This window comes from Leptidea sinapis, chromosome 13 (assembly GCF_905404315.1).
Source record: "Leptidea sinapis chromosome 13, ilLepSina1.1, whole genome shotgun sequence".
Taxonomy (NCBI): Eukaryota; Metazoa; Arthropoda; class Insecta; order Lepidoptera; family Pieridae; genus Leptidea; species Leptidea sinapis.
Window position 1 is genome coordinate 13,117,694 of NC_066277.1, and position 12,866 is coordinate 13,130,559.

The following is a 12,866-nucleotide window of genomic DNA, read 5'->3' on the forward strand; positions in this document are numbered from 1 at the left end:
TTAACCAAACTAGAATATACAATTACCTATGACTAATGTTAGTGTGGTGCTCCTTAGGTACCGGAATGCGACTCCTGCCGGGGGTGTGGCCATCGCTAGAGGCGAACGACCCACTCCTATTGTGATGTTAGCAAGCACAGAGACAGACAGATTAGAAACAGACACATTTAACAAAGTCTGTCAGTGCACAGACAGTTCAGTATTAAATCAGAAATTTAAAAAAGTTCTCTTTCCAACACAAGGTAATTAAATTGATTCATTTATTTTGGATCTTGCTTTTGAATTTTATGTGCATGTGCATTGACAGAACCATAATAGTGGAAATCGAAAAAAGCAGTAGAAACATTATAAGCTGTTTATATTGGAAATATAGATCATAGGTATTCAAATTAAAATTTGAATAATTAATAAAGAAATAGGTTATAAGTGTTATCTATCTGTATAAATTACAGTTCTTTATTAAATTTTATTATTTGCATTTTTTTTGGGAAATTCGAATCATCCTGTAGACATACAATTCAATAGGTGATAGAGTTTGCGGGTCACCTGTGCTCGTAGGTGATCTCCGGTGTCCTTCTTATCTTTTGATACCAGAAAAATTTCGTAGAATTTCCCATTTTGAAGTATTTAGAATATCTCACAAATTTTATAGCAAATACTGACTCAGAGGCCTCAAGCAGGTAGCATTATTAAAAAATGAGTTATTATTTTCATAAGGACAGGTTAGTTGCTTTTCATAAAAACAAAATAAAACAAACCAAAATTTCACACTATAAACGGATGTTAGTAATGCCATTTTGCAAGGGCCATGCTAAGTTTAAGATTTAATTTAGTTTAAGAAACATCAAAAACAAACAAGATATAAACCATGCTCCTTTCTCGATTACATAAAAATAAGGTCAAATTAAAGTTAGCATAACCCAATGATAATGATTTGCTAAATTGAGTGCCTAATGATAATATGGGAAGTGCAATTAAAAAAAGCTTGATATTTCAAGCTTTTTACTTTTACAAAATACAAATAAAAATGCATACATACATAATAAATAACAAACAAACACAAAAACGACGAATTACAAAATAAACTAATGAATTTTCAATGATTGGTGAGCTATATATCGAAATAATCAATCTCAGTGAATGAGGCGAAGACGTGATAATACGAGCATCTATCAGGGCAAAACAGAAGCTATGACTATAAGCCTTGTACCCTTTAATGTCGCGTTGGGTTGGTTTCGATCCGTCGCCGCTTGATTCGCTTATATTGCTATCGCATTCGTTGTCGCTCGTCATTCCAGATATACTGAATAGAGAGGAATCATCTTCTGGACTCCTTTGGTCAGATTTCGGATCGTTGGACATAGGACTGGGCTCTTGGGATGCCTCACGGGAATGTGACTTGCGCGAGGATTTCTGTCTTCTTTCAGTGGACGGAGAACGTTGCGAACGATTTCCGACGAATATGGGAATCTTCGTGGAACCTTGAGTTTGGAATGCAGGGTGAGTACGGGATAAGGATTTGGGATGTTCAGACGCCATTGAAGATGGCTGGGAATGTGTCGAGCTGATATTTATCCATTGTATATTGATGCGTGTGGAAAGGAAAAGATAAAAAAAAATATTACAAATTTGTTTATAATAAAAATAATATTAGGTTAGTTTTAAAACAAAACAGGCACCTAAAAGCGTTAAAAATCATCTTAGCTTGCATTCCTATTGAACTTCCAATCAGCTTCACTCGATGACATTTTACATAGTACCCACCACCAACAACATTCAGTTCGGTGCAATTCTCGTCCCCAGCCTACAAAATCCTGAGCCCCAATTCTACTAATAAGTGCTCCACAGTGCACGTCCAATTTAATTGCAATTTGATAACGCAATAATATAATTGTCGGTTAGGCCAATAATCGGTGAGACTTCGAAACTATTTTTTTTAAGGTTTTGTAAAATTATACTGATTCACAAAAGTATTACTAATTATAAGTAAATAATTTTATTTTGACATTTATTTAAATAATAAATTTTACAACTCAGTAAAACCTAATAAGTTGTAACTTAGTAATTATGGCGGTCATTCTAATAGATCGTCAAAAAGAATACCATTTTCAAGATATTCTTAGGAATGGATATAGTTGGTTTATCGACCTTATGTATATCAAATTGCAATAAGACCAAGAGCACACAATCAAACAATCCACTAGCAATCGACAGAAGTGTATACCTCACTAGCGCGGTCACCGGCGACAATGTTGGTATGCTCGATGTTCGGTACATCGCGCCACTATGATACCTATCAGAACGCAAAAAACCAGACTTTTTACGTGAGGTCAAATCATTTATAATAATAACAGGAATTTATAACCTGATAAAATTTACAATAATAATATTAGGGTTCATTGTTTTGCACTGGAATGAAGAACTTCTATATTCTAAGGTACCACGATCACATAAACGTAAAAAATAATTCCCGGCTATTCGATAATATAAAATAAGTTTATTAATTTCTTATAGCGTTTATAGATCTGTCGAAATACACCCATTACTGTATGAATTATATTATACTCCAATCAACATTATGTTAAATTAAGTAATGGTAGGTTATGTGTTAATTTTGTACACTGTTAATCTAGGTTAGGTTATCAATATTATCCTACATTTTATGATTAGTTTATCCATAAACGATAACATTAGTATTTAATTTTGATTATTTGGATGTTTTCACAGCCAGCCATATTGGTTTTCTTTGGTAGCGTATGCACTTTTTTTGGATAATATTAATTATAATTAATTTTACCTTCCGCTAGCTGGCGTAAGTATTCCGGTGGGGGTGCGTGGTCGTGATCCGCCATTCGGCGTGGAGGTCCCGAGCTTGCTTGCTGTAGCGGCAGCGCGTGCGAGCGACGCCCGTGTGTTTGTCACTTTGCGCATCGGGATCCGAGATGGCGTCGATACGTCATCTGTCAATAGATGACAGTTTGTTGTTAATTTTTAATTGATGGAATCTTCAAATCACTAATTTCCTAATCACCCATGTTTAATTAATGAACATTTAACTAAATCCACTTTAAGCTGGCTAAAGAAATCAAAATTAACGGCGGTTATATGTTACCTGTACTGTCTAATGAGAGGTTAGATCCGTGCCTAGATGGAGGCTTTGATCCTGCCCTGGAGCCAGGCCTGGACCCCGGCCTAGACCCACCAGGTGTTAGCGTTGATCTGCAACACATCAAAAAACATTGATTAGCAATAAAAGCAAATTTTGCTAGATACCTGAACTTACATCTTAACGAATTAAGGCTGAATTCAGATATAGGCCACGAATTTTGTGACTATAATCATGTTCGGATATCACAGAATTATTAATCTTCAACAAATTTAACCTTAAAAATTAAACTGTGTAGATGAATGTAGAAGAGTTTTATGGTCTACACGGAACAGTCCAGTAAAATTGTGGCGAACATACCTAGGTACGCTTGGCTTCCTGTACCGCTGACCTAGTCCACTAGCCGCCTCGTTGTCGCTGAGCGAGTCTGGAGTACCCGCGCTCAATGAAGACCTGGAAGCTCGACCAGGTGCCCCGCCAGCCGACATCGGTACAGAGCGAGCTGTTCTTTCCCTTACCTACACAATATTTTTTATTAATAATAATTACCTTTACAATTTTTAGAGGCATCGAGCATGCGTTGCTATGTAGACCACATGTATCGAATACAGAAACAAGTTTCTATAGTAAAGGAAAACAGTAAAAAATATTAAAACTCAAACACAAAACTCTTTTTAATAGGATATTCAATAGCACTATCTATCCTCTGCCACTCATTTATTTTATAAACAGCTGGTGAGAACATCAAGGTTACTCTGATCAACAATTTTCGTTTTAACAGATCTATACAGAAATTAACTGTCTAATATCAAAATAATTAATAAAATAAGTACAATATATCTTACATATTAGAAAATCTAGCAATTACTGTTTATATTTAATTAACGAATATAGAAGAATTTGTTCTTCATATTAAAAAAAAATATTTTTTTTTGCAACTTTATCATAAAGGGATATTATATTCTTCCTGGTTATTGTATTATCATTATAATATGTATTCGTTACATAAAATCAAACCACAGCTGAGCAACGCAGCCCAAAGACCTTTGTCCAACAACATTGTAACAAGGTCAATGCCAATTAAGCGAAAAAAATCTATTAATTATGATGCTCGAACGTAAAAATAACAATTTAAAATTAATTTTCATTGTATGGTAATATCAGGCTAAAGCTAAATGTTTATATTAACAATGATTATGAGTCGCAACACACGTGACATTAATCTACATGCCAAACTTAACATTTGATGATTTAACACGACTGTACAACAATTATAGCTAAACAAACTGCAGTTAATTGTATATAAGTATGAACACATTACACACGCTTCACAAAGCCTAATTACCCATTGAGGTCCCGGAGAAGCTTGGTAACCGTGGTGGTGGGTATAGTGGTGACCCGGTGTCGCTGAACCCTGCGATCTTGAGTGGCCGTATATGAACGCTTGCTTTGTGCCATGCGTCGAACCCACGTGCAGCGGGTACGAGCATGGGAGCTCCTCTCTTTGTCGCAAAGCCTCAAATATTGGCCTCAACTGCTCCATAAACTCCTCGGCTAAATACACCAATAACATTCGGAAGTCTTTGATTAAGAACGAGAAATGCTACGTAATCTGTCATAGTGCCAATCGTGCCGGAACCGGGCGTTTAGAAGATTTACGATTAGTCCAAACACTATTCGACGGACGCGCGATTGAGATACAGGTGTGAGGGGATCGTGGGACAGGGAATACGTTACCACAACATCCATATGCGTTGAGGTGCCACCTCACCAAATCCAAGTGGTATCAATGAAACTAAAACACCAAACACTACGCGAGCCTGTGATCTGAATGCTTAGCAGCGAGCAGATTTATGCAAAAAACAACGCTACGAGCTGAACACATGCCACTCTCACGACAATTGTCATCATCTAAATGGATTCACAGATCCATGTACATGATGCTGCAGAGAAAGCGAAAAATATAAAAAAAAAATACCCAAACCGGTTCTCCCGCTACAACTACTGTGCGACTTACGTAATACATGTGCGTATAACTAAAATTAACCTGCAGGAAATTTATATTAACTTCGAAGCTTGCTACTTACCTTTGTGATGGGTCCGGTCGCTGGTGGTGTGTTGGTATTTGAGCGAGGAGTACGTGGTCGGAATGCAGCCATGCTCTGCGATACTCCGTCGGCAAGGATAAACTGTTCCCTCAGTTCGATGTTGGTTCGTCCTTTGGCTGCATGCGAGCGGCGTCCAGTGCAGGATCAATAGGGTAAGGATTGGAAGGGCCAAAACAAACCGTTCGGTAAAAGGATAGGTCAAAACAAAACAACACCAAAATGTGTCAAAATCAAGGATGCGTGCATTGGGTGTGAGGAAGAAAAACAACAAACAAAATCAGAACATGTCAAACGAAAAAACGCATTAAATTAATATTGTAAATTCGATAATGTGTGCAATTAGGAATAGGAACAATAAAGTACAATTAGTATTCTGACACCAACACAACCATCGACATAATCAAGTGCAAGGCAGAAAAAGTAATTAAAATTATTCTTTAAAAATTAAAGATTTTTCATAAAAAATGTAAGGGCTCGGTTTCGTGTTCACAATATCTATGAAAAAGTAACGAATAACCGATTTACAAAAAAACTGATTACTTAATTAAAGCTGATTCATATAACATCTTGCACAAGATTATTTTTTAGTATTGGCTAAAATATTAATATAAAATTGAAGGCCATAATATTCAATTACATGCATAAAATTACAAAATGTACATTGATTTTTTCTTTCGTCATATTGTACGACTTCCATTCTAATAAGATCTATATTCATTTAAAATGCCAAGCATAAGTAATTTAACGTAATTTCAGAAAATTCTAAATATTAACAAAAACTTTCAAACCCACTAGCGACTACTCTTTAAATAGTAAAAAAAATAGCAAATTTAAACGCATTCATAACCATTAAAATACTTTAAAAGCAACACCAAATAAGACTTGATGTGGGGCATTATTTGCATAAAAAAATATTAATAAATAAAAAATTTAAAGTGCTCCCAAAACAAGTCGTATTATATTACCGAGCGGGCAACAAGCTTCATGCTGTTCCGGTTTACTCGGATCAGGCAGCGGTAGCACTAACGATACTACTTATGTAAAGGTTTGGAGATAGGAACAAAACACAATAAAATAATTTAAAATGGGGACAGGGTTAAGGGTCAAGCATATATCTCATTAGTAAATTAGTTGCAACAGTTACGCGGCATTTTTATAAAAACTATAAGAATGCAGCAGGTGTATTATTTTGAAAACTATTTCGTTTCCTCATTGATGACGAAATCAATAAAAGGAGTATAATAATAAAAATATAATTATTAATTTGTCACAGTATAAATAAACGTAGCTAATAGTTAAAATACATATTGAGAACATAGTTGGCAACATAACATTTAGTGAATAATGAAAGCTCTAAGCGATAAAACTTGCATCCACCGCCATTAAGTAAATAAAAAAAAAAGACAATTCTCTTGTTATATACGTATGACATTTCATGTGTCATTCTTGAAAGTATAAGTGACATATGACAAGTGTCAGAGAAAAACATGTGACATTCATTGTCAAAACTCGGACCGTCGGGCGTCGACGTCCGCACTCCGAAGTTAGCAGTTAGGACTACTTCGTTTTTGTGAATTGTGATTGATTCGATTGTAAAACCTAGTAATGTATTTAAATAATATAATAACTGCGTATCTTTAAAATTGGAAAGTATAAAACCTCCAAAAATGACTGGAACAGTGCTTGAAAATTTAAGTGGTCGTAAACTAGCGGTGCTCATATCGTTTCTTTTGTTGTGTCAATTGGTATGTTTCCTAATCGGGGGCTTGGTCGCGCCCATGCCCGCTAACGCACAAAACATTCTTGGTACGGTATGTAAGGATACAACTAAAGTTAAAAACGACACGACTAAATGGTTTTACAATCGTGGTAAAGGCAAATGTGAGTCAGTTGACCTTGCACAAAGTGACCTCTCTGAAACAGACATTGTTTTCGCATTTCAAATGCCGACACCTCGGGAGAGCGAGACGTTCGACTACTCTAGATGGCAACAAAACTTGATTGGTGTCTTGCAGATGGATATAAGGTATCATTCTCAAATGGAAATTAAACCCCACAGTACTTTAGTAATTGATGCGCGCCTCGCATACCGCAATAAAGATGACCCAGATGATGGTTGGAAGCTTTACACCCAGTCAGTGGAGAAAAGAGTCTTGGATTGTGATATTGAAATAAAATCAGAGGATTACTTGTACAATTGCACTGCAATGCCATTGTTTGAACTTGGATCTCTTTACCATGATTATTACTTACTGAATATTAGACTTCCAGTAGACAAACCAGATATGAACACACACATAGGACATGTTCAAGATATGTGGGTCACTGTCATTAATCAAAATGGAGGATTTACTAAGGTTTGGCTTTCTTTAAAGACAATTTTCTTCCCAGGTATTGTGGGAATATTAATTTGGTTTTGGCATAGAATTCACTTGTTACAAAGAAAGCCAGTATTGCTAGAAGAAATGCTACTCACACTTGGCATAGCACTGTGCATCTTAGATCTTCCTATAGAGTATTTAACTCTTCTGTTTGACCTGCCATTTATGTTATTACTGAGTGATATTCGTCAGGGATTTTTCTATGCCAGCCTTTTCTCATTTTGGGTTGTGTTTGCTGGAGAGCATATGTTGATCCAAGAAGTTAAAACTAAGAATAGTTTAAAAAAATATTGGAAGCATTTGAGTGCAGTTATTTTGGGTTGTGTATCCTTATTCATATTTGACATGTGTGAGCGTGGAATTCAATTGCGCAATCCTTTCTACTCAATTTGGGTAACGGAACTAGGAACAAATCTTGCTCTATCTTTCATAATATTGGCTGGAATTTCAACTGGAATGTATTTTATGTTTCTTAGCTTTATGATTTGGCAAGTCTTCATAAACATATCCAAAAAGAGACAATCTTTGCCGGCTATGTGCTCTGTTCGTCGTCTGCACTATGAGGGCATAATATATCGCTTCAAATTTTTAATGCTTGCAACAATGATTTGTGCAGCTATGACTGTAATTGGATTTATATTGGGGCAAGTTGCTGAGGGTCAATGGAAATGGAATGACAATATTGAGTTGGAATACACCTCAGCATTCTTCACAGGTGTTTATGGCATGTGGAACATATACATTTTTGCATTACTTGTCTTGTATGCACCAAGTCATAAACGTTGGCCAGCCAATGAGACTAACGCAGATACCCAGATCTTGAGTGAAGAGATAGAATTCAACCGACTCCCAATAGAGAGAAGTGAGATATCATCTCTTACATCATTTATCAATAAAGCAACAGTGGATTAAGCTGTATAATCAATTACTTATTAGCATAAAGCGTGTATGAATCTCATTATATTAACTTTGTTTAGACTTAATCAGTATTACTCAGTGTATGTCTGTCTATATTTAATATTGATAATCAATTCCATTTATGGTTATTGCCTAGATTAGTTATAAGACTAGTTTTAAGCACACCTTAAAACTCTAAGCATGTTTAGAAACTAGTATTAATTTTGTAACTCATAAATTTATAAGACCTTTGTCATCCCGCTAATGTTTATGTGCTTCCAAAATTAGTCTGATCTGCCATTAATTTCTGTGATATTTATCTTGAATGCATTTAACAAGTAGGTGTTTAAGTTGCCAGCTATGTACTTAAATATTGTAAATGATTACAAAATAAATGATTAAAAATGTAATTGTTTCTCATTAGTAATTTTAAAGACATTAATATTAACTATTCGTCACAATCAATTTACCAATCCTACTGGGACATTAATTGCCCGTCAAAACCTGTTAATGGACATTTAAAGTTAAATATATTACTGTAATATTGGTTAACACATTTGACATTCAATATATTGGCCCTATGACACTTTCATCACAAATACATATTACTAACACACGGTGGAGTCAATAGATATAAATAATAAAGCTAAAAGACATTGAAATGAATAAATGGTACATGTTTTAAATAATAACAGTAAATTTATTATTAAATTTTGATATTGGAATTAATTTTATTTTTAATTCCGCAAGTCAATAATATAGTAATTTGATTACATTATACACCCAATAAACAATTAATACATATTGCATATATAAAAAAGAAGTCCAAATGCAATATTACAGGACGTATGTTTTTTGATGTCTGTCATTTCATCAGCAAAAGTCGAACATGACTCACTTGATAGTAGGTGATCACCTCCACCCATTATTAATAATATGTTACCTGATTCATTATGGATTGTAAATGAATTTAAATGAGGTCTTGTTTAAATCCCATAGTATGTTGATATAAAGGGTGGCCATTATATAAATAATAGGTATTTTGTAAGTAAAAACCATTGAATTATTTTGTATACCATATTACCATCACCTATATAGTCTTGAATATGTAACGTAAAATAACAATTGATATGAAACTATTTTTAATTTGTAAATCTCAGAGACAAATGTAGGTAATAATATTAATGTGCTTTGTTACAAGAAAATTTTTAAGTACCAAATTTTATTGCAAGTTCTGATTTTAAAGTATATCTCATTAAAGGTAGCTAGATGGTAAAATGTTTGAATTATTATAATATTCTTTATATTGTGGTTTTTGTGGAAAGGTCACCACAATTTAGCCAATGTCTAGTTCGGGCTTAAACTGAACAAATGATTTTGATTACATATTATTGCAGTATGTGCTAGGTACTCTTTATAATCAAGATTCTAGTTCATCTAATACAGAAACCCACAAATTTCAGGGACATTTGTGGTTATAAACTAATAAAAATAGTTTTATACCAATTATGCTTTGATATTTCTTATAAGATAGTGTAAACATACCTCGACAGGGGTCGTTTTTGACGAGGAACTCATCGAGTGCCACCCAACCCCCACCAACTCTCACCATCACCGTCGATCGTAGGATACGCACGAGGCGCAACTTTTGAGAATCCCCGAACTGTTACAACAGACAATTGGTCATCAAAGCAGCCTCCGTTAACTACGTTTAAGATTTTTTCATTTATGATAATAGAACAAAGGATATATAAAATATTTTCTAGTTGCTTTGTTACAATACAGTACCTACAAGAGTCTACCAAAAAATATATAACCTTAGATAACTTATACGTCTAAATAAACTCAAAAGCTGTGGATGCGTTGAAAAAATAGCGGCGAATTGTAAGCCTCTATTTCGAGCAACATACGCGCACTAAAACAACGTGACAGACGTATCGAAGGTGTGAGACGTAGGTGTCATGCACACTAAAGTAATAAACCTGGCTCTTAGTTATGCGTTGCCCAACAGCTCTAGACGTATTAATTATCGCAGATTATAACATCACATAGCTATAGGGACCTTTTGTGGACCATTAATGTTTTTTTTCTATGGAAAACCATTTATTTTTACCATTCTTAGACTCTTGTAATATTTTGATTAAAATATTTAGTCAAAAATAAATCAACCAGTCATTAGACCGCATATTACGAGAAACAGACAAAGATAATGGGTATATTAATTGTAGGTTAATAAAAGATGATAGAAGGTATAACTAAACCTACAACAGTAAATATAATTAAGATAAGACTCCACTTACCCTGTACTTGCCCTCTCCAACTTGGAACACCCTGAACTTCTGTCTGCAGGTACAAAGCATCACCAGACGCTTTACCTCGTCATGGATCTTGTCTGCGTCTGTGGGTGGGCCTCGACGTTCCACCTGAACATCAAATTACATACTTTATCGTCACCATCATCATTTCAGACGGAAGACTTCTACTGCTCTGAGAAAGGCCTCCCCCAAAGATCGCCATGACAATCGGTCCTGCGCTGCCCTCATCAACCGTATTCCGGCGATCTTGACCAGATCGTCGGTCCATCTTGTGGGAGGCCTGCCAATACTACGTCTTCCGGTAAGTATTTTATCCTCATCATAGTACAATTATGCCCGAGACGCTAGTCTGTTTCTTACACTAGCATTACACCAGCCAGCATTACGAATTCCAAGATGGCCTCCATGCAATTTAAAAAATCTTCGCTTTTAATCGATTTTATATGATAGGAGTGCCTACCTAAGTGTTTGTTGCCTCTCATCACAAAGGGATTTTGTGACTGACTGAAGGCTGTAATTTGGGGGTACTTTCACATAAAATGTTATCTCACTTACCCAGTCCGGTCTAAGTGCAGCGATGAACTCCTCCCAGTCAATAAGACCGGAGCCGTTACGATCAAACAGATCGGCGACGGCGCCCATTTCCAATCGCGACGTGTCAAATTCTGATGATAATTAGATCGTTTAGTTACTTGCTTCCAAGTCCATATACGAAAATAATAATAATAGAAATTATTAATGTAGGAATGATAATATTAAGTTCCGTCTAAAGTTTCTTTTGAATTATCCGGTATCTTCTCTCCGACATTTATAGCAAATTGACCAATATTTATTGTGGTAAGAACGTAAAGAAAATTACTATAGGTATAAGTACATACCTAGAGTTACCATTTCAATTTGGAAAAATATTTTGGTGACCAAATAATTTCTTAATTTGCTATAAATGTGGACCGCGTTAATGAGGTACTAATATAAAACTTATCAATGTTTTATTGATCACAGGTTAATTGTTCAATAGGAAACTTCTAGAATCTAGAGGAATATCACAGTATTTAACATCAAGACAGTACTTACTGGTGTTAGTAATGCCATCAATAAATTCGTTCCTGGGTATAAGTCCGTTGTTGTCCTTGTCCATTTTGCGGAAGAGATCCGTAAGTCTGGACTTCTTGTGGTTCATGAACTTGAGGAACTAAGGACAAATAAATCTATTAAATCAAAACATACAACTAATTATTATATTAACTAGTCTACTCTTGTCACATGACATGTCGGCTTCATTAAAGCGGTTGGCCTGAGAGATACGCTGTTGTAACATGGGCAATCGAGACAATAGACACAGTGAGAGATAAATTTTATCCTCTAAACCCACTCAACACTCAAAATCTCGTTTTATATAAAAATCTGATGCTAGATGGCATCTACTGGCCGAAACATATAAATTTAACCTTTGTCCCGTTCCCCAATCACACTAGGTAAATATTAAGGCCTAGCGACTCACCCGCTTCCTCCAGTCGTCCCAGCTGAAGTTGGACACTCTCTGGAGCTCCTTCAGGTGCATCAGCCGCTCGTGGAGCCTCCTCTGCCGCTCCCAAGCCAGCAGCCACACGTTGCGCCATCTGTCCCACAGTTGCTTCACGCGGCTCGATCTGAATTCTGGCTCTGCGCCAACGCTGCATGAATAAAAAGTAATAAATTTAATTTCGATTGAGCCTTTACAACTTAATCTAGCGCTGCTGTCCCATAAAATATTGTAAATAGGCGTAAAAAGTATCCCTGTTACATCCGTTCTACTCATGGCTGAGTACTTAGTCATTTATTTTCCGAAAGTCTGGTATGTTCGAACTTTGATAAATGATAAAATATCCAATAATATTTAAATTTGAACAAATACAATAAGGGCTATAATATATCACCGGACACCATACAAACACCAGTCATGATGCGTCTGAGCTGGTCCAAATTGGTTAACTTTCTGTATACAGCTAGATACATTTTGTTTGTAGCGGCGACTGGTTGCGCCACCGTGGTCTCTCGGTGAAATATAGCCCTAGATGTC

At 35.6% G+C, this 12,866-nt stretch overlaps 2 protein-coding genes across 29 annotated transcripts in view; one reads left to right on the forward strand and one right to left on the reverse strand.

Moving 5' to 3' along the window:
• LOC126967614 (dystonin) overlaps positions 1–12,866 on the reverse strand; it is a 338,791-nt gene that overhangs the window by 1,810 nt on the left and 324,115 nt on the right. For 18 of the 28 annotated variants that reach the window (XM_050812155.1, XM_050812165.1, XM_050812168.1 and 15 more), the window contains 12 exons: positions 12,309–12,480; positions 11,882–11,999; positions 11,363–11,472; positions 10,793–10,915; positions 10,038–10,155; positions 4,452–4,660; positions 3,467–3,624; positions 3,113–3,219; positions 2,798–2,960; positions 2,225–2,293; positions 1,211–1,564; positions 27–116 (listed from right to left, as the gene is read on the reverse strand). In XM_050812155.1, coding sequence (XP_050668112.1) covers positions 27–116; positions 1,211–1,564; positions 2,225–2,293; positions 2,798–2,960; positions 3,113–3,219; positions 3,467–3,624; positions 4,452–4,660; positions 10,038–10,155; positions 10,793–10,915; positions 11,363–11,472; positions 11,882–11,999; positions 12,309–12,480 — 1,791 coding nt within the window. Of the gene's footprint in view, positions 1–26; positions 117–1,210; positions 1,565–2,224; positions 2,294–2,797; positions 2,961–3,112; positions 3,220–3,466; positions 3,625–4,451; positions 4,661–5,193; positions 5,331–10,037; positions 10,156–10,792; positions 10,916–11,362; positions 11,473–11,881; positions 12,000–12,308; positions 12,481–12,866 lie in introns of all 28 variants that reach the window. The other 10 variants (XM_050812167.1, XM_050812150.1, XM_050812166.1 and 7 more) reach the window with 8 other exon arrangements.
• Positions 6,727–8,902, forward strand: LOC126967636 (protein wntless). Its single transcript, XM_050812203.1, has one exon. It carries the CDS (start codon positions 6,882–6,884, stop codon positions 8,505–8,507), a length of 1,626 nt encoding a protein of 541 aa, XP_050668160.1. The 5' UTR covers positions 6,727–6,881; the 3' UTR covers positions 8,508–8,902.